Below are 22,257 nucleotides of genomic sequence, written 5' to 3' on the forward strand. Positions count from 1 at the left end.
GTAGCAATAGTAGTAATAGTAATGATAGTAGTAATGAATAAACAAACTTTTTTTCTGAATGAGTGTCGTTTAGCTTGTAAGATTAGTGGAAATTTTTCTACATAAAGCGCAATTCCCCTCAATTCCAACTGACATTCCCGAGGTGCGTAGGCAGCATTTTTTTCTGGCAATGCATGTGTAGTATTTAGTTATCTGTGAATGGAATGCTGTGTTTGTAACGAAGCCTGTAAATGGCTCACGATATTTCGCCAATATTTTAGCTGATAACTCTAATAGCATCTATTAAAGATATAAAAAGGTTTGGAAATATTACAGTTTTGCCCAACATCAGCATAATTGTGTGATGTTTTAATTTTTAAAAACATTGGAACTGGTGTAACTGGCCAGTTCAGCACAAACACTCAATGCATTTTTTAATAATAAGAAAAATGTTTACAAAAATATATTTATATGAGTCTCCGTTACATCCATCAGCGTAAAACGCTTCATTTGATATGAATCACGAAATGTAGTTGGTAAGGTTTTCCCACCTGATTCACTGAGATCCGCAATCCACACTCAAGTCAAATGAATTGATTCCCATAGAAATATTTCAAGGTTTGCTTTTGAGAAAATTAGGGGAGATATTTCCAGGCAGACGTTCATGTGTTTCGATAAATGCCATGCATGAAAACTCGTGTATTTACTTCCGTTCTCATAAACAATTGCTTTCACTGACTTCTTCTTGCTTCATTATTTTGAATAAATAAATGGAGAGAATTTGTCGAATTAAACGAACATATTCTAGGTTATCATATTTTTTTTAAGTTACCTTGCAGGTGTAGTATATAAAATCTATTTATCTTACATTTTTCTGTATTGATCTTTGTCTCTGTCTGTCTGTATATCTACTAGTGTGTATCTCTATCTGCCTCTGTCTCTCTTTTTCTTCATCTCTTTCTCTTTGTCTCTCTCTCTGTCTTTGTGTCTCTCTGTCTCTGTTTTTTCTGTTTCTGTTTCTCCCCCCCCCCCCATCATCATCATTATCATAATCACAGTAATAACAGAACATAACGATGGTGACCATGATAATAATGAGTACACGAGTATTCAAATAGAACTAATGTTGCTTCTATCCATAAAAAACTAAATTCACAGGAATAACTTTTTATTTCTGATAACAAATGATGTATCACAATCAGCAATGTGCCGTGGCCATCACTTTTTTCTCAAACAATTTTTTGCAGTTCTTCCAAAAAAGACGAAAGAATGAAGGAAAGGGTGGTATTCACAAGAATATGTAGCGTTCCCAAAAAGGCTCTAGGCATCTGCTACATTCATCAGCGCCGTGTCAATATTCAAAGAAAAACTGTTTTTATCTCCATTTAATTAAATATGATCGTGCCACTTTTGATTGTGAAAGTATGCGTGTTTGTGTTCATATGTGTAAGTACTGGTGTGAAATATAATTTACAGAACGTGTACATAAACGTAAATATATGAATATAATCGTTGTACGTGTCTGTGTGTGCGAATACGAATATATTTACATGTATAAACAGAAAAAAATGCTCTAGCAGCAGCTCGTGCGTGGTCACGACTATCGAAAACACGCTTCTCCTTTCATGCAGCCTTCCTGTACACGCCTCTCCCTTTGTGGTAAACGTAGAGCAGGTTCTCCATCCGAAACTCCTCCTCGGGCGAAACGGCTCGACGACGCTCCACGAAGTACGGCGGGTAGTTCCTCGTCTGCCACTCGAGCGACGCCTGGTTCGCCGAGTCCACCAGCCACGGGGAAGGCCTCAGGAAGCGGTAACCGTCGGAGTACATCGAGCTGGAACGAGACTCCGATGTTGGCGACTGAACGTCGACAAGGGGAGGCCTTGGCTACGTTATTCATAGGTCTGTTTTGGCTCATTTAATCTTTATTTAAACATTTTTTGCGCTTTTATAGTCTCTATCTCCACGTCGTATGCTGACGTAAGCATAGCATCTCTACACTTTTGATATAACAAGGGAAAAAGAACGGCAGGAATATCCACCGTACACCAGTTTATTTGCATATACATATTCTGTTGTTATGGTTATTTTGAGTACTGTAGTATTTTTACCATCCAAGAGAAAGGACCAACTCACCAGTAAGGAGAGAGGGGGCAGCCTACCACATATAGAACGCGACCCTGAAGATTGTACCGCAGTACCCCACGGAACACCTCACGTGCTTCTTCGGGGTAGGCATGTAAGCACTCCAAGGGGAAAAAAATATCAGGTACAAACAGGTGATAAAAAGTTCTCAAATATCTTATTTCTAATGAGCCTATATATGGAAAATCTATATCGCTAAAAAATAACAAATAAAATGATAATAATAATAACAATAATAAAATAAGGGAATGCGCAAGTCTAAACTGTTTTCTATTATTGTTGTTATTAAAGTTATCGGTATCATTATTATCAATTATTACCAAATCTATCTATTTAGTTCAAAGCAGTGTCAAAAGTTTGGTGCATGTAATTCTTAATGAAATGACAGTAGGTTCTTCGTTCATCCTTTGCTGGATATGTACCACCAACCCATGCAAAAAACACGGTGATGATTACTTACCGCCTGCATGACATAGAAACTCTCATATTCATCACTTTTAGTCTTGATTTCAACGAAGAGCTTAAATGGTCCAGGCTGAGGATTGGAAATGTATATCACAAACGATCCTCCTATATTGGGTGTCTTTTTAACTTATCTTTTCCTTAAATCATTTCGTTGTATCAGGAGATATTTTAAAAATAATTCAGGTACAAAATAGGTGTTCGATGCCCACGATGATATATTTATCATCATCATCAGCAGCAGCAGCATGTATGTTCATATCATAAGAAAAGCAACATTGTTACTATAATTAGTAGGACTGCTCATTAAGAAAGCTTATTATGGCTGACCGCAACACATGAACATTCAAAACCATTTATAACCTCATTGGAATTTTCATAAATGTTTTGCATATAGAAGGTTCAATTAAAGCAGCATGTTCACGTCTTTATTTGCGTTATCATTTTTGCATCGTTATTGTCCAGACGAATGAATTTTTTCAGCAATACTTATTTCTCTAAATATGGAGGCCAGACCGTGACCTCGTTTCATTACCTCGTGCTATATTCCTCGAGAGCGTTTGACAGGTAGACAAACCCCACCCCACATGAGACTTTTTGGATGATTTATGAACTTATATTTAATTAATTTCTATCGCTTCCTAACTCGCCCCTCCTAATCACCCCACCTCTAAAATAAATTGCATTATCTCCGGGGCATTATGTTGGACTGAACCTTTAGATCCTTCTGCCCTCGGGATGCTTTTTTTCATAAACTAGAACGCTATATCTACACAACTTCTTGATAAGCCTTAATTCGGATACCACTGTTGCAAATCAATACTGTTGACATGGGATATGAAGCCGTTTGTGATTTTATCTTTTAGAAGCATGCAACAAGAATTATTTGTGAAGTTCAAAGTGTTCTCCCTTTTAAATTCACAATAAATCAACACAATAAATCTAAACCATTAGATATTTTTGAAGACACAAAATAGAGAAATCTGTCAACTACGTGCGTACCTGTAACCTCAGTAATTTTACCAGTTCAGCTGTAATGTGAGATATTTGAAATACGAAAAGCTAGACATGTAAGGTGTTTTCAGTTATAACAAGGTTTCTCAAAGTGGGCGATATCGACCCCAGGGGTTTGACGGGATCATCCAAGGGGTCGATGGACAGCCAGGGGGTCGGTAAATGCTTATCGGGAGTCGAAGGAGCCATTCAAGCCTCCAGTTTTAAATTTTAAATTTATTTTAACATTGAAGAATGTCCGACTCCGTTAGATTATTTTTAATCAAATAACTTCCTTAAATTCAGACATTAGGTTAAAATTTCAGGAAATCTCGAGAGATTTCAGAAACTCTGGCAACACTACCTTTCCCCTCTCCCTCTCATCTTCTCTTGCAGCTTTACTGTCCGTGCAGGATATATTCCTGTGTGAGTTCCGTGCTGGGCGGACGAGCGTATCCCATCCCCGGCTCTTTTGCATAAAACAGAGCCAGTAGTTCAGTACACTCTCAACTCCCGGAACTGTTGTCCGTAAACTGATTATTGTGACTTCATCATACTGTATTTCAGCTACTATTACTACTACTGCTCATACTGAATTTAATCATCATTGTTTTCTCTATCTCCTTGAATTAAATTCTAGGGGTCGATAGAAAATTTGAAATTCCATTTGGGGGCGACGAGTTTAAAAGTTTGAAAACCCCTGAGCTAGTTAGTTCTTTATAATATCTTTATAACATTGTTAACAAACGCTTATTCTGCCGACTCTGTTGTAACTTGAGTACCTACATCATCTTGCTGGGGGTTAAAGTCGGGATGGAAATCAACTAGCTACCTTCTACATCATCCAGTCGCTTAGAAAACATATTCTCCTATAGACGTGCCCCCTCCGTCCACTTGGATATGGAACCAACGTGAATTGACTCCAAAAGCATATGGACATCGGCTGCCCCAACCTCACCTGGTCTTCGGGGAGAATGGGTCCGTCACAGGGCGAGGAAGTTAAGTTGAGGGTGACAGCGCGGAGTATCTCTCGACGGATTAGGTCTTCGTAGCGTTCTTTGGTCAGACTGAAGGGCCATGTATATGACTATTATTTGTATTAAGATAATCTGTACTCAGTATGATGTAGTGTATCGAAACAGAGAAAACAGATGGTAAGTATAGGAAGATGTACAGATACGACAAACAGCGCACATAGATTACTTCAGCATTATATACATAACTTATTTGTCTATATACTTGTTCATTTATTTACCAATGTTTCTTTTAATCACAAGTACTTACTTTTCAAGGTTCCTAAGCGTCACATACGGATCCTCGTTGTAAACCATGTGGTTAAAGAAGTTCTCCTGCGCATAGCCCGTGACGTGAGCCCCAGAAGACCCTGCGTGGATGACCCGGCTTACTTCAGGAACCAGAGTGTCTCCGTTGTTTACGTGGGACTTCCCTGAAGAGCCACCAGTCCCAGTCGGCTGTCTCCTGGCGGTGCGATGTGAACTCTTGTTCTGAGCATCCTTATACGTATCACATCATTTTAAGTGAATGTTGTTATGTAAAGGAGGCAACTCTATAGTGAAAGAAGCATTTTGCGATAATAAGGTTATATGTACACGAAGTTCTTTGATATATTCATCAGTTAAAATAAGATCAAAACGGGAAGTCAAACGAAACCGGCCGTGACCTTCCTCGCCTGGCAGCCGTTATGTTTATATGTAATACCTTTCCAAAAAAAAAAAAAAAAATCCTTTACCCTCTCTGGTATCCACGCTTTCGTCTACCTCCTCAGCCCACATACAGATTTTTTTTTTTTTTTTAAGGAGATAACATACAAAAAAATCATACCAATAAAGACGAATGGGGAAAAAAATCGACCAAAAGTCCTTTACCTTCTCTGGTATCCACGCTTCGTATATCTCCTCGGCCCACTCTCGCCGGACCAGCCAGCCAAACTGTGGAAAAAGCTCGACTCTCCTTAAAACAGTCGGATCGGATGCCACTTCAGGAAAGCTGTTGATAGAGAATGCATTCACGGACCCGATGGTCGGGTCTTCGTCCAGGAGCCACGCCGTCTGTTGGAAGAACCTGCTCGAGACGGGAATGAAGATGTTAGGCTTTTTTTTTTTTTTTTTTTTTTTTTTTTTTTAAGGTAAAATAGAGGGGGAAAGGTGCACTCTGAGAATTGTGTGTGTGTTGTGTGTGTGTGTGTGTGTGTGTGTGTGTGTGTGTGTGTGTGTGTGTGTGTGTGTGTGTGTGTGTGTGTGTGTGTGTGCGCATATACATGTCATATATATAGATAGATAGATAGATAGATAGATATAGATATCTGTATATATACATATATGCATATTTATACACACACACACACACCTTAGAAAATATCACTTCATATCAACGAAAAACAAGACAAGGCTCACGATATGAAGTCCGGCGAGAGCAACAAGTCATCCTCCAAAATAATGGCCTTCTTCGCTTCCGGGAAGAAATTGAAGACATTGTGCACGGAGAACCTGGCGAGGAGGAGCGAATTTTGGAAGCAAGACGCGGGTCACTAACGAATAATTTTAGTGTGGATATGAAAGACAGGCGTTCTTAACTTGGGGGTCTATGCATGGGCTTCGAGAGAGGTCCGTGTGAGGATCAGATAAAAAGTTGACCTTTATATTCGTTATACGTTTTGCAAAAAAAAGGAACGTGTGTTTTAATACTGTTTACTTTAAAGTTTAGTGACACTTTCGTGTATTGACGGTATGTATAAGACAGTCAGTTCTCAATGAATAAGCTACTTTATACACATTGCATGCAGTGTTTAAGTTAATATTTCTGGGGAAGGGAGTCCATAGCTTTCGTCACATTCTGAAAGGTATCCGTACCTCTATAAAAAGGTTAAGAACCATTTTATAAGGTTTCGAGTATGAGCATTTACCGAAAGTGCATGTTGAGGAGCGTTGCCGAACCCTTCTCACCCTGAGGTCTGTGCAATAAGACGTCTAACCTGAGAAGAAGGGGAAAAATGATGATAATATGTATAATTACGTATCAGTAATGTTCTTATTTTGTGAATTTTAGACATAGAAGAGCAGTTTTAGTCATTCTCAGTTTTATTTGTCACTAATATTCACTTGAAGAGTTTGGTGAGATGAATGATTTCCTTCTGGTATCCGTCCACAAGAACCAGTATGGGTGTCTGCGCGGCTCCAGGAGTTTCCAGTATATTCAGGAGCTGCCTGACGGAGAGATTTATTTTGTTATTCATTTTCATTATTCAAATCCGTAACGTGATTTTTTTCGATTACACTGCAAATATTTTGGAAAGTTGGGATAGTTCTCTTTGCGTCTAATCCTACTGGTATGAATGGTTTGCATGAATACCTACCTGTAGAAGTTAAAGGGTTTGACGGCCGTTAACATCGCCAGTGGAATGACCTCATGGATTTCTATCTTTTCCTGTAATTGCAAAGTTTAAGAGATCTTTGGCAATCGCTAAATTTTATTCTAGACTGTGCTTATGGTTGTGAAGGAGTTTTGCATTCTGAAGTAATCTTTTAAAAAAATAAAATGAAGCGGGAGAAGCAGTAGAAACTAAGTAAAAACAGTTTTCGAGAAGTATAAGAAAGTATCACCTAAACACCGACAGTTCTTAAAGTAAATTCTTCACCGCGGTATGTACTAGAGCACATTCTTACAGCGGAGTGCCTGAAGGCGGAGGTGAGGGGGCCCTGGCACTCGCAGAGGCGTACGTAGCCGTCGTAGCGCTCACAGAACTCCTTCTGATCCTTCAGGGTTTCGTCCTGGTGCCAGTCACACTGCGTAGCTGAAATAGTACATACGATATCATATCTTCCCTTTATTCACCATATTACCATTCATATGGTCCGGTCCACCGCATACCTAAGAATTTAGGGACGAAGACGCCAACGTTGACGAAGGCAGAAGTGTCCATCCTCTCCAGCGATCGAATAGATACGCTCTCTCCCCACACCCTCCCCAGTGGCTTCTGCAAGATGATGATAACATTGCCTCTTAACAACAAGTAAATCAGACTACCCATGGAAATAGATCAATGTACAATATATATATTCAATTTGAAATTCTGTTTCGTTCCTGTCTCACCGCTGGAACCGTTACGTTCGGTTTAAGTACAGGATAGTGGTAGCGCGGAGGCGTCTGAACGCGGACGGGCGTGTGAACCACCATGACCCAGGTTTCGTGTCGGGCGAGATAGCGGATTCTGGAGGCGCCCATCTCCTCCAGGCGGGCCACGGCGATGGGGCCCAGGAACATTACCGCATCGGGCTGGAAAGGACACGGCGGGGCTGAGACTCATTGGGAGTTACTGGTGCGAAAGGACAATCACGTAAATAAAGAAATCGAAACAGAGGAGATAGATAAGCCATACAGACAGATAAGAGGCCAGCTCACCACCGCCACCACAATGAGGATGTTCCCCGGCATGAGGGAGTCGAGGCACGCCACCAGGTTCCTGTCCTCGGCGGGCTGGAACGTCAGGAACTGCCTGGCGAGCATCATGTGGCCACGGGAAGGGTGCAGTACCACCACGTGCATGCCGGAGTGGGTCTTTACAGCTGAATCCATTATCCCGACTTTCTCGTAAATCTGTTGCAGATTTTCACATAAAATCACATTCGTGCGATAACTATTCTGTTATGATAAATAGATGAATAGACAATATACTAATGTGTAGATAATACTAAATAAATACTGATATCTTGTAGTACTAAATGAATATTGATATGCTAATAATACTAATTAAATACTAATATGCTACTAATACTAATTAAATTCTAATGTGTTAATAATACTAAATAAGTGTTAATATGATGGATAAATACAGTAGTATAGATATACTGACATGTTAATAATAAGAAAATACTAATATGATGAATAGATATACTATGGTAAATATGTTAATATTCAAATAACACTAAATAAATACGAATATGATGATTAGATATACTAATATAATGAACAGATAACCAGACAGATATATAAATGCACGGACAAGTAATTACAAGCCTATTAAAAATATATACCATTTAAAAGCCATGTGGATATAGACATACAGCTGAAAATATACCGATAATCAAACGAGAAGGAAACAAAGACCTAACCGGACTAAATGATGCAACAAGTAGTCTAAAATCAGAGCAATGAAGAGTAACAACAGAAAAGACTACAACTTAATTATCAACTTACCAAGTGGTCATCAAGGTAAATGCCAATTCGCCGTTTGTTCACAATGATTTGTATCTTGAATGCTTCTTCTTGCATAGCTAAGTAAAGAGGGGATGATAAAAGAAAATGTTTATATATAAAAACACACACACACAACATCGGTGTTTTGTTAGTATGGTTGAATATAAGGTAAGAATTGCCATGGCGGTGGACACCAATTCGGAAAAGGTTGTAATGGTAGTGAAATCATGATAATGATCATGGTATTAATGATGGTAAGACGGTGGTAATGGTGATGATTATATTAATATTGTTATTATTGTTAATATCATCATCATCATCATCATCATCATCATCATCATCATCATCATCATCATCATCATCATCATCATCATTATAAAAATAAAAAGCATCATCAGCATCACCATCATTATCAAAATAATGATGATAATGACAATAACAACAACAATAATGATAATGATAATGGTAACAGCCAGCAATAAAAGGAAGGACCGTTATAAAGATTATTATTATAAACAGTAATACTGACTTCAACAATGACAATAATAATGGTGATATTCATGGTGATAATAGCCATAACGATGATAATAATTGTAACCAAAATAATGATTATGGTAATAATACTAGTAGTAACAGCAATGTTTGTGATGATAAGGGGTGGTAGCAATTGCAATAATACAATAACTATAATAATAACAACGATGATAATAGCAATATTAACAAGAATAACAACAATAGTATCATAACAAGAACAACAACAGAAGGAGGAAAAGGACAAAAAATTGATCTAAAAATAACTCCGCACTTTATAAGGAAAATGATTATATATATATATATATATATATATATATATATATATATATATATATATATATATATATATATATATATAAAACTGAAATTGTCCGAACCTTCGAGAATTTCCAACGCTGTCTCGTTGATTGGATGAAGTGTTCGAATCTCTGGAAAGTGGAATCGTTGTTAGAGTCGTGTTATGGTAATGATAATGATACTGATAATGATAGTATTACTGATCGGGGTGATAATAGCGATAGTAATGACGATAATGGTAGTAATTGTAATAACAGTAATAGCAGTAGTTGTAGTAATAATAATAATAATAATAATGATAATAATGATAATACTACTACTAATAATAATGATAATACTACCACAAATAATAATGATAATATTGATAATAATAATAATGATAATGAAAAAAATAATAATGACATAATGATAATGATAATGTTAGTAATAGTAATAATGTTAATAACGATAATAATAATAACAATAATAATAATAATGATGATGGTGACGATGATGATGATGATGATGATGATAATGATAATGATAATGATGATGATGATGATGGTGATGATGATGATGATGATGATGATGATTGTTATTGTTTTTGTTGTTGTTATTATTATTATCATTACATAATAATAATAATAATAATAATGTAATGTGGTTAGCCGCCACGCGCGACTTTATCTCTCGCGCGCTCTCGTGGCCGGGCAGTGTGTACTTTCTCCTAGCTGCCGAAGTCCATCCTCTTCTTATTATCTTTAGCGGGTTTTATCCTTGATGTTCGCGTTTTCTTGTTTGTTTTAGTTTACCCGTTTTGGTACATTTTCTTTGGTTTTTGGTTTAACTTCGGTTTGCTGACTTTTTTTTAACTTTTTGAATGCAGTTCTTTGTCAGCATGCTTAGTTTTTATTATCTATCGGTTTCCTTGTTTTATTCAATTCTAAATAAATTATATAAATATTTTAGTGATTAGGATGACCATTTTTACAAACATTATTTTATGTATTATTTTACTCTCGTCCATTATTTTAATTGCTTTATATTTTTCTCATTTTAACTAAATTACCTCTTATTTACTACTTTGGGCAGGATTTTATTTAAATTCAATTCGTAAATCTGTATATAGTGACCATCCTTACTCCTCATCCCCCCCCCCCCCATGGCCGCGAAGCATAAACGGTTCAGCAGAGACCGCAGAAGAGAAATGGCGTTTGTTATCTTTTATTTTCTTTTTTTCTGGGTGAAACCGGCTCGACACGACACCCCCGGAAGCTACAGAATATTAAGTTAAGTCTGAGGTATCTTTGGCTTGCGTTTAGGAGCTGGATGTGATCATAACTTGTATATAATAATAAGCATTTATATTTACAAGTGTTTTTTTCAGGTTTTATGATTCAGTTTTAATTTAATTTTATCCTACATGTTTTTGTTTTGTTTTTTTCTTGAATTCAGTATTGTTTTTTTTTTAAGTTTTTATTTTACTGTTATCTCGGCTTATTTTGGTTTGTTTTTTATTCATTTTTAACGAAATTCTTAGAGATGGTTTTTAACTTCAGTTTTAGTTACTTCATTGTGTTGCAGTTTTATAAATGCTGGATCAAAACCACGCCCAAATAAGCTCCTACCACCTCATGGACCTTATAACAGGGGGTTAACATAATTAACTTTATTTGCGTAAGGCGCCCCTGGTCACCCCACGGGATTAAAAACAAGACCTTTCAAAGGGCGAATGAGCTCCTATGCGAGACAACGGCCATCCAGCCAGGAGATGGAAAAATCCGAAATAAACCTTATTTTGTGGGTCAAAGGTCGCTTCAGAACAGCAGGAGGCGGGTCAGTAACCTGGTTTTGGCTCCCGTACTGTGATGAAGGAAGGCAACGGAAAACCACCTTCATTATCAGTTCTAAGGCGTACGTCAACACACCGTGAAGGATGGCGTGTGTGGCGCTGAACTTGTCACGCGACAGACAGCCAAGAAGAAGCCCCTGGTCATTACTGCACATTTGGGTATACCACAATAATAACAATAATAATAACAATAATAATAATAATAATAATAATAATAATGAAAAGATGATGATGATGATGATGATGATGATGATGATGATGATGATAATAATAATGACATGAACGTACGCATAACGGAATTGCTTACCTGTTTCCTTACATTTAATATTCATGAATAAAAGTACATGTATGCATTCATGTAGCCAGAGAAGTGTGTGTGTGTGTGCGTTTGTGTATGTGTGTGTGTGTAATTGTACAGTTTAATATGTGTGTCTGTGTCTGCAACTTGGAAAGTCACTTAAACAGCAAATAGGCCTACGTACCGGAAATTTTCCTCCACTCTGTTGTGAAATTCCGCCTGACGTACACATTCTTGCTGGCGCGGGAATGAGTCAGTAAGAAAATCACGATATGAATCCCAAAGGCCCATTTTTCGGCAGCCATTTTTCAAAACACAATACTATAAAAATACATATATATTTTTTTTTTTATCTTTCTTTTTTCTGTTTCTGCCTTATTCTTTATTCCATTAATGTACTGAAGCCTGTAATGATAATAAAACAAATTCACCTCCAGTTTGCAACCTCGTTCACTACGAACGCGCGCGAAACGATTTTCACTTGTTTTTTCCTTATTTTGCTATTTTTGTCTTTGAAAAATGTTATACCCGAGATCATGGTACGTGGCAGGGATGCATTATGTATTTTGAGCTCTTGAGGAAGTTATTGTTTCTATTTTTATTCGTATTTTCATCCATTTTCCTTATATATTTTTTTTCTCTCTCTCGCTCTCTCCTCTCTCTCTTCTTTTTTCTTCCTTTATTTAATTTATTTTTTCTCGCCTTCATACATTTCTCCAGAAAATACAGCTTACCTTATCTTTATTGATTACATGAAAAATAATACCTGTTTACAAGACTGAACTTTTATTTGAAAATATAAAAAACCTTATTGTGTGTGTGTGTGTAAATAAATAAATATATAGATAGATAGATAGACAGATATAGATATATATAGATATAAGTGTGTATATATATACATATATATATATATATATATATATATACATATATATATATATATATATATATATATATATATATATATATATATATATATATATATATGTATATTCACAAAAACGTGTGTGCATGTCTCTCTATCAGTCTTTCTACTCCCAGCTACATTTCTACTTTCATTTCTCTAGACAGAGTATTGTGGCGCAAAGGGTAAAGAAGATGAAGACAAGAAGGAATAAGATAAGAAGGAGGAGATAAGACCATGGAAACAGGGGCGTCACTTCATGTTATGAGTTGGGGGGGGGGGGTAAATTTACCCTGAAAAAAAATTTTTGCCCTGCAAATCACGAAAAAGAAAATGCTCACTAGCTCTTTATAAGTAGTCCGGAATGGACCATCAACCAGTATTGTATATCGTATTATTGGTAGAAAATGATAAATACCAGAAAATTTGCCCTGCAGAATAGATTTTGCCCTGCAAAAAGAGGCTTTATTAAGTGTTGGGGGGGTGAACCACCCCCCCATACCTCGCCTCAAGTGACGCCCCTGGAGACCAGAGTAATGGCTTCGGGAAAAGTTAACAGGTGTTTCTATGGCTTCGGGAAAAGTTAACAGGTGTTTCTTGACGCTTGCGGTTCACGAGTGTTCTCCACGGAGATAACGTCCCCCTCTCGAGGTCAAAGGTCACTCAGGTCGGCAGGTATGCAGAAAGGCAGCAACAGGCCACTCGATGGAGAAGGACAAATCGGTAAGCTGGTTCTGGTTGGCCGACTCGGTAGCTGTTTTATATTGATTTTATATTTTATGCTTCATATTATTTTATATTTCATGTTATTTTATATTTCGTGTTATTTTATATTTCGTGTTATTTCATGTTTCATGTAATTTTATATTTTATATTCTATATTTGATATTATATGTTTATATATATATATATATATATATATATATATATATATAAATATATATATATAATATAATAATAATATATAATATATATATTATTATATAATATATATATATATATATATATATATATTATAATATATATTATATATATTATATATATTAATATATTATAATATTATATTATTTTATATATTTATATATATTATATATTTATATATTTATATATATTATATATAATATATTTATATATTTAATATTTTTTATATTTGTATTTTATATTTTATATTTTATATCTTATATTTTATATTTTATGTTTTACATTTTTATATTTTTTTATATTTCTATATTTTATATTTTATATTTTATATTCTCTATTCTCTATTCTCTATTCTCCATTCTATATTTTATATCTTATATTTTATATTCTAAGTTTTCCTCGAGAGTATTTATTCACTCGATAATTGCTTTCTAAATTTTTAAAACAATTTATTTACAGTATAAAGGATATCTCTTTCTATATATATATATATATATATATATATATATATATATATATATATATATATATATATATATATATATAGCTTTATCTGCATATATATATATATATATATATATATATATATATATATATATATATATATATATATATATATATAGAACAATTGCATTAATAAGTCACAGCAGCAAAATTTTGTTGAAAATTATTGCTGAAAGAGTGAAGTTGAAGTTAAGAGAGGAAATTGCAGACGAACAAGCAGGTTTTCGCCCTGGAAAAGGTACCAGAAACCAGATTCTAAATCTAAAATTGATCATAGAGAAAAACAGAGAACATCAAAAAGACCTATACCTGTGTTTCATCGATTATGTGAAAGCTTTTGATACTGTTGATCACGATATCCTCTGGAATAACATGAACGATATGAAGTTTCCAAAACACATCATCCAACTAATAAAAGCCATGTATGACCAACAACAAGCAGCTATAAGAACCACTTATGGGTTAACAGAATGGTTCGAAGTCAAACAAGGAGTGCGACAGGGTTGCATTCTGTCTCCGCACCTCTTTAACATATATTCTGAAACAATTATGAGAGATGCTTTAGAGAATTTTGAAGGAACTGTAGATGTTGGAGGATACAAAATATCAAATCTAAGGTACGCCGATGATATAGTTTTGATTGCCAGCAGTATCACTGAACTACATCAACTACTAGATAAAGTTAGAGAAGCAAGCGAAAAGGCTGGCTTGTTTCTTAATGCCAAGAAAACTAAGATCATGAAGATTCAAAGATAACCGGCAATGAACAATGATGAACATGTTACAATCAATGGAATGATTGCGGAAAATGTGAAAGAGTTCACTTATCCTGGAGCTGTTTTAACTAATACATATGATTCACCGGAGATGAAAAGAAGAATTGCCATTGCCAAAAACGCCACAATTGCTCTCAATAACATCTGGAAAGACCGAAGCATTACCTTACGGACAAAGCTGAGGTTATTGAACTCAATTGCATCATATGGTTCTGAGTGTTGGGTGCTGAAGTAGATAGACAAGAAAAAGATCAATAGTTTTGAAATGTGGTGTTACAGACGAGTACTGCATATTAGCTGGACAGAGAAGAAGACGAATGATGAAGTGCTGAGAAAAATAAATTGTAAAGACCGGCTGTTGGACATCTTGAACAGGAGGAAATTAAAGTTTATTGGTCATGTGATGAGAAGTAAAAGTATTGAGAAAGACTTACTGACAGGGATGGTGATAGGAAACAGAGGAAGAGGCAAACCGAAGACAAGACTGAGCGACAACATCAAAGATATTTGAGGGCTGTCGATGGTATAAGTGGAAAGAAAAGCGTAAGATTGAGTTTAGTGGCGAAGGATGGTGGAGAGGTCCACGGCTGCTCAAACATGAGCATACCGTTATTGATGATGATATATATATATATATACATATATATATATATATATATATATATATATATATATATATATATATATATATATATATATATATATATATATATATATAAGAATTACCATTGCCAAAAACGCCACAGTGCTCTCAATAACATCTGGAAAGACCGAAGCATTACCTTAAGGACAAAGCTGAGGTTATTGAAATCATTAGTTTTCCCAATTGCATCATATGGTTCTGAGTGTTGGGTGCTGAAGAAGATAGACCAAAAAAAGGTCAATAGTTTTGAAATGTGGCGTTACAGACGAGTACTATGTAATAACTGTACAGAAAAGAAAACGAATGATGAAGTGCTGAGATCCGATGTTAAATAGGTTCTCTCTGAATACAACTACACTTTTGTTTGAAATGTAAAAACTCATTTGCATATCATATTTAGCGGCGTCGTGCCTGAAACGGAGTTGGGTACATAAAAAGTCCGATTTCTGAGAGCTCATTCAGATCTTGGTGGCAGCATCGGTATCGTCTTCGACTCGCACAGCGCAGGACCCAGGATCGAGACTAGAAGGGGCGTCATTTCATGTTATGAGTTGGGGGGGGGGGGGTGACGGGTAAATTTGCCCTGTAAAAATAATTTCTGCCCTGCAAATCACGAAAAAAAAATGCTCACTAGCTCTTTATAAGTAGCCCGGAATGGACCATCAACCAGTATTATATATCGTATTATTGGTAGAAAATTATAAATTATAAATACCAGAAAATTTGCCCTGCAGAACTAGATTTTGCATTGCAAAAAGAGGCTTTTTTAAGAGTTGGGGGATGAACCACCCCCCCATACCCCCCTTTAAGTGACGCCCCTGCATGGAAAATCAGTTGAGGCGAGGGACTGAGGACCAAGGGAGGGCTGATCCCCTACTATGGGCGTCTCCGTCTCCTAAGGCCCTCTCCCCCTCATGACAACAAGCAAGGGACACGTCAGGGACACACAACACTCTCTCCGTCCAATACTTTGGTTTCTGAAGCTTATTACGTTTAAAAAATACGGAAGGAAAGAAAATCAGATCTAACTGATATATACATTTATTTTTCGTTAACCAGGTTGCCAGTAATCTTCCAAAATTGTTGAGATTTTAAACGTAATTCTCACATCATAGAAAATCCTCTCCGGTTTCGCCTTTTCATAAATAATTACCTGAAATGAAGGATATTAATGACGCTTCAGCTCGCAGCATAGCTTCACCTTTTTCATTCTTCTCCTTGTTCTTCCTCTTCTTATCTGTCTTTCTCTCTTTCAGTTAACACTCGCAATTTTCTTGTTAAACACACGGGTGCCGTTATGGTAAACATAGAGGAGGTTCTGCATATGAAATTCTTCTTCGGGAAAGACCGCAGGGAAGCGTTCCAGATAGTACGGCGGATAGTTCTGAATCTGCCAAGGATAGACTTGATCACTGGCCATGTTGACGAGTTCAACAGAAGGCCTCAGGAGATTAACCCAGATTTTCGATTCGCTGAAAGAAAACGGGATAAGGGGATTGGGTTAGATTTTAATATTTCATTTTCGATAGTTTTCGTTTTCGTTTTTTTTTTTTTTTGTCTTTAATGTGTATTTCTTTAAGTTCTATGTTTTCTATCGTTCCTATGCTGTTTCCTTTTTTTCACACCTTCCGCTGTCCCGCTTTCTCTCTCTCTCTCTCTCTCTCTCTCTCTCTCTCTCTCTCTCTCTCTCTCTCTCTCTCTCTCTCTCTCTCTCTCTCTCTCTCTTTCTCTCTCTCTCTCACTCAATCTCTCCCCTCTTTTTCTTCTTCTTCTTCCTTCAATTTTTCCCTCTTCCTCGGATTCCCCCATCTTCTCACCCTCTCCCCAACTCCCTTTTTTTCTCCCCCTCGTTCCCTCTCCTCTTTTCACGACCGACAAACACTTACCAAAAGGGAGACATAGGACAACCCACGACGTACAGGAAACGCCCCTTCAGGTTGTATCTCAAGGTCCCACGAAACATCTCTCTCGTGTCCTGAATGTAACCATGGAGGCACTGAGTGGGAAAAAATAAGTTATAATGAAGATGGGGTCACTCGAAAGTTAGCGAGAATTAGTTATTGTGAAGGTTAGTGTCAGAAGAGTTAGTTATTATGGAGATACGTTAATAGAAATTGGAGTGAGAAGGATTAGTTATTATGAGGGTTAGTGTCCGAAAAATAAGTCATTATGAAGGTTAGTGTCCGAAAAATAAGTCATTATGAAGGTATGTCACTAGAAAATTAGAGTGAGAAGAATTAGTTATTGTTAAGACTAGTGTCAGGAAAATAAGTTATTATGATGGTATGTCACTTGAAAGTTTGAGTGAGAAAAATGAGTTAGTATGAAGGCAAGTGTCAAAAAAACACTATAAAATTATTATATGTTCATACAGTCTCTGGATGGAATGGGTGGAAGACGTGTTAGTGTGACTGCTGCCTCGTCTTCCTCAGTCTTCACCAGGAAACTCACCGTTTGCATTACAAAAAAGCTGTCATATTCGTCGTTATTGGTCCGCGCCTCCACGAAGATCTTGAAGGGCCCAGGCTGAAGATAATAAGAAATACTGAATCATTTAACAAAAATACAGTAACCTTTCATGATGATATTGAAAAGCAAACTTTCACACGGTTGGGTTCAAATACATCCTGTACATGGCCAGATTTGGATCGAAGTGATTATATTGATTCCAGAAGAAAGTAAGTCATTACTTTTTTACTATGCTGGTTTATAACTTTCTAAGCACATTCAAAATAGCATTCATGGGGCCAAACATAACCCTCATAAAACACAAAGACAAAGTAATATTCAATCCTCAAAATCAGCAACTCCATTGATCTTTCATGTGTCATATCCAAGGCCAGACGTCACAGTGTAGAATTGTTATCAAAGTGGTAGAAGGTACAGTAACATGAAACTATGGCTTACTACCTTTCGAATAGGATGGTGCCAGGGAGGATGGCAAAGGCGAGTTTAGACATGCATGGGGGTATATGACGTCTACTCATTTGCAATGGGATAAAGTCCCTGTGATTGGGGCAACTGGCTGGAGGTAGATGTCCTATGGAGAAGGCTTGGCAATAGCAGTGAGGGTGGTTTTCCCTCTTACTGGCTGGACTGCAGAGGTGAACACGACTTCCAAGGGACACTCACGGTTAGTAGACTCTACCCCTTAGTAACAGAGGTCGTTCCAGTCGATAAACATAAAATGGTACTTAGAATTACGACCTAGCTTACTGTCTTGTATGCCCCTTCCCCTTACGCAAACCCAACGTGAAAGCGAAGGTGAAAGGTAAGACTCACATGGTTGGCCGGGAGAATCGGGCCATCGCAAGGTGACTTTGTCAAGCTAAGAGGAACAGCCCGTTCAATGTCTCGCCGAATCTTCTTTTCGTATCGATCCTTTGTCAGGCTAAGAAAGACGTAAAAAAAGCATGGTATTGATAATAGGAACGTGACTTATTTTTGAGGAAAGTGACGCGGCAAGTTACGATGGAACGATATCGGAAGTAATTTATTCTGAAAATTATTTTGCTAAATATGCATGATGAAAATGATGCTTCAGTCTATATAAAAAATAATATTTAGCTGTACGTTAAAAGCAAATAGCAGAAATATTAATCAAATTGCATTACCAAACATGCAGTTTTCTTATCAATTATAATCAGACGACGATGATAACAAGGCCCACACATTAAGAAAAAAGAACCCGAAAATATACAGGATAATGATTAGAAACATACATACAATATAAAGACAAAACAAATAAACAAGACCAAGAAATCCCACCGAATCCCTGAGCTAGCCTAAGCAAGAAAACAAAAACAGAAACAAAAAACAAGAAAACTCACTCATTGAGCCCTTTGAGCCTGACATGAGGATCCTGGTTGAAGATCATGTTATTGAAGAGGTGTTCCTGCGCCCACCCCGTCACGTGGGCTCCTGCTGCTCCTGCGTGGAAGGTCCTGCTCACTTCGGGCAGCAGTGCGTCCCTCCCCTGACGCTGCCTTGCTCCCGAAAGCCACCAGTCCCAGTCAGCTGTTTCCTGTGGGCGGAGAGGGGTTAGAGGCAGAAGGGGAGTGGAAGAGAGGGTGAAAAAGGAAGAAGGGGGAAGAGGTGAGGAGAAGAGGGGGAGAGAAACAGAAGAAGACACAAGAGGAGGGGAAGAAGAACTAGGAAGGAGAAAGAAGGAAGAGGGGAAGAAAAGGCGGGTGTAGGAGAGAAAGGATAGGGGAGGCAAGGAGCAGGAATGGGGAAGAGAGAAAGGGAAGGATAATAGGGGAAAGGAGAGTGGATTGGAAGGGGGGGAGAGAGACGGGGAAAGGGGGCGAGAGAGATGTAGAGAACTGGAGGCTGAAATGAAAGGAGGGGAACAGGAAAAGGAAAAGAAAAAAAGGAAAAAAAAAAAAACAAGGAAAAGGGAAAAGGAGTAGGAGGAGCAAGGTAATGGAGAGAAGCGAGAGACAGATAGTCAAAAAGAAGCAAATAGAAAAAAGTAAAATCCAAAGAACAGATGAAATAAGAGAACAAACTGCACAAAAAAAATCTGCTGTGCAAACTATTTTCACATGTCCTACAATCTCCCATGGAAACTTCCCTCTTACACATGCATTCCCAGGGACCTAAAATGGGCACTTACTCTTGTATATACATTTCATGGAACCAATAATTAAAGAGACACCTCCTATATACATATATTTTCAATGAAGCAATACTAAAATAAACACACCTCCTTTATGCATATATTTTCAATGAAGCAATACTAAAATAAACACCTTTACGAAGCGAAAATTAACACCTCCTATATACACATTATCAGGAATTCAATACAGTGAAATAGCCACATCCCCCTGTATAACCGTACACAAGGACTCAACCCACGCAGACCTGAAATAAAGCACACCCTCCTATAAACCCACATTCTCAGCATCCTACCCTACACCGAGACATGGCACGTATACATACATTTTCAGAGACCCAGAACTGAAATATATCCTGCGCCCAGTTTCGCTTCACCATCCAGCCGAACTGGGGGAACATCTCGATCCTCCTGAGGACTGCGGGATCGTAGGCGACGTCAGGATAGCTGTTGGTTGAGAAAGCGTTGACGTGCGAGATGGTAGGATCTGCGTCCAGGAGCCAGGCCGTTTGTTGGAAATAGCTGCGGGAGATACGGGTGGTGTCAGCTAAGGGTGATGAGGTTCGAAGTGGTGTCAGATAAGAGTGGTGAGGATAGGAGTGGTGTCAGTAAGAGTGATGAGGATAGCCAGTGGAGTCAGTAGGGACGGCGAAGATGTAGTAGTGCCAGTAAGGGTGATGAGAGTGGTAGTGGTGTCAGCAAGAGTAATGAAGATGGTAGTGATGTCAGTAATGGTGTCAGTAAGACTAATGAGGATGATAGTGGTTTCAGTAAGGGTGCAGACGGCAGTAGTGTATGTAAGGGCGATGATGATTTAACTACTATCAATAATGTTAATGAGATAAACTGTTTATAAATATGCTATACAGTAAAGACGATTCGAAATACTTGATCCATCATAACACTAACAACGACACAGACGTCATTCGCCATAGCCAACAAAAAAATAAGAAGATGAACCTCACGATAAGAAATCTGGCGAGAGCAGCAAATCGTCTTCCAAGATGATAGCCTTGTCGACTCCTGGGAAGAAGTTGAACACGTTGTGAACGGAGAAGCTGGGGAGGGAAGTCAGTGTAAACAAGTTTGATATACACAAAAAAAAAAAAAAAAAAATCAATATAAGCAAGTGTGTGTTTTGTGCTATTGGTGTGTGAATAGATTTTTACATGTGATTTTTTTTTTCTTGTGTGTGTGTGTGTGTGTTTATATGACGATGAATATTTATATAAATAAGTACTGTGTTGGTTCTAACGATATATGGGGAGGAATAATATAAGGAAACAATTATGTGTTTTTACCGGAAATGCATATTCAGGAGTGTAGTGCTGCCCTTCTCGCCCTGAGGTCGGTGGATCAGCACGTCCAACCTGTACATTGAAGTTGGAGATGAGATAACGAAGAAGGCGAAGACGGAGGCAGAGACCGGGGTGAGGGCGAAGACGAAGATAAGGAAGAAGGCGAAGGCGGAGGCAAGACGGAAGCGAGGGCAAAGACAAGGACGAAGACGAAGACGAGGAGGAAGATAAAAAGACGAAAACGAAGACGGAGGCGAGGATGCAGACGAAGAATTAGACGAAGACGAAGGCGAAGACGAAGGAGACAAAGACAGAGGTGATGACGAGGACGTATATGAAACCGGAAGCGAAGACGAAGGCGAGGACAAAATAGAAGACGAAGGCGAAGACGAAGACGAAAACGGAGGCGAAGACGAAGGCGAAGACGAAGACGAAAACGGAGGCGAAGACGAAGGAGACTAAGACAGAGGCGAGGACGCGGAAGAAGACGATGACAGATGCGAGGACGAGGACGTAGATGAAGACGGAGGCAAAGACGAAGGCGAAGACGAAGATGGAGACAGAGGAGAGAGCGATTACCAGGGAGAAGAAGGCGGCGAAGACGAAATAAACAAAAATCAAGTATCTTACTCACAAAGTGAAATCAGATCAAACAAACTAGCAAAACAAGGCCAAACATCTGAATAAAGAAAAATAAAATATTTACCAGAAAATAAATCACAGAATAAAGAATACAAAAAAATGACATAATCAACCAGATAAAAAAAACACGACACATAGATAAGCAAAATAAATATAAACAACTCTTTCAAACGCCACAGCTCACCCGAACAACTTCGC

The 22,257-nt window shown here is 37.6% G+C and overlaps 2 protein-coding genes across 3 annotated transcripts in view; both read right to left on the reverse strand.

The window, feature by feature from the left end:
• Positions 1–1,151: 1,151 nt before the first annotated feature.
• On the reverse strand, positions 1,152–12,554 carry LOC119574180 (protein O-linked-mannose beta-1,2-N-acetylglucosaminyltransferase 1-like). Its single transcript, XM_037921277.1, is given in 19 exon segments — positions 1,152–1,743; positions 1,746–1,813; positions 2,116–2,225; positions 2,585–2,659; positions 4,538–4,646; positions 4,864–5,003; positions 5,005–5,058; positions 5,466–5,661; positions 5,994–6,086; positions 6,503–6,571; positions 6,699–6,803; positions 6,953–7,023; positions 7,263–7,390; positions 7,468–7,573; positions 7,690–7,872; positions 7,999–8,193; positions 8,794–8,870; positions 9,705–9,755; positions 11,938–12,554. Coding segments are annotated over 19 exon segments (2,115 nt in total). The 5' UTR covers positions 12,059–12,554; the 3' UTR covers positions 1,152–1,579.
• Positions 12,555–16,526: 3,972 nt separating this feature from the next.
• The window catches only part of LOC119574182 (protein O-linked-mannose beta-1,2-N-acetylglucosaminyltransferase 1-like), a 21,409-nt gene continuing 15,678 nt past the window's right edge, over positions 16,527–22,257 (reverse strand). For both annotated transcript variants that reach the window (XM_037921280.1, XM_037921279.1), the window contains exons 9-17: positions 22,244–22,257; positions 21,421–21,489; positions 21,085–21,177; positions 20,446–20,641; positions 19,332–19,525; positions 18,784–18,892; positions 17,953–18,027; positions 17,388–17,497; positions 16,527–16,973 (exon numbers count right to left, since the gene is read on the reverse strand). The exon at positions 22,244–22,257 is cut by the window's right edge and continues 91 nt beyond it. In XM_037921280.1, the coding sequence (XP_037777208.1) occupies positions 16,754–16,973; positions 17,388–17,497; positions 17,953–18,027; positions 18,784–18,892; positions 19,332–19,525; positions 20,446–20,641; positions 21,085–21,177; positions 21,421–21,489; positions 22,244–22,257 (1,080 nt within the window). In that variant the 3' untranslated portion in view covers positions 16,527–16,753. The remainder of the gene's footprint in view (positions 16,974–17,387; positions 17,498–17,952; positions 18,028–18,783; positions 18,893–19,331; positions 19,526–20,445; positions 20,642–21,084; positions 21,178–21,420; positions 21,490–22,243) is intronic.

The sequence above is a fragment of the Penaeus monodon genome, chromosome 6, assembly GCF_015228065.2.
Source record: "Penaeus monodon isolate SGIC_2016 chromosome 6, NSTDA_Pmon_1, whole genome shotgun sequence".
Taxonomy (NCBI): Eukaryota; Metazoa; Arthropoda; class Malacostraca; order Decapoda; family Penaeidae; genus Penaeus; species Penaeus monodon.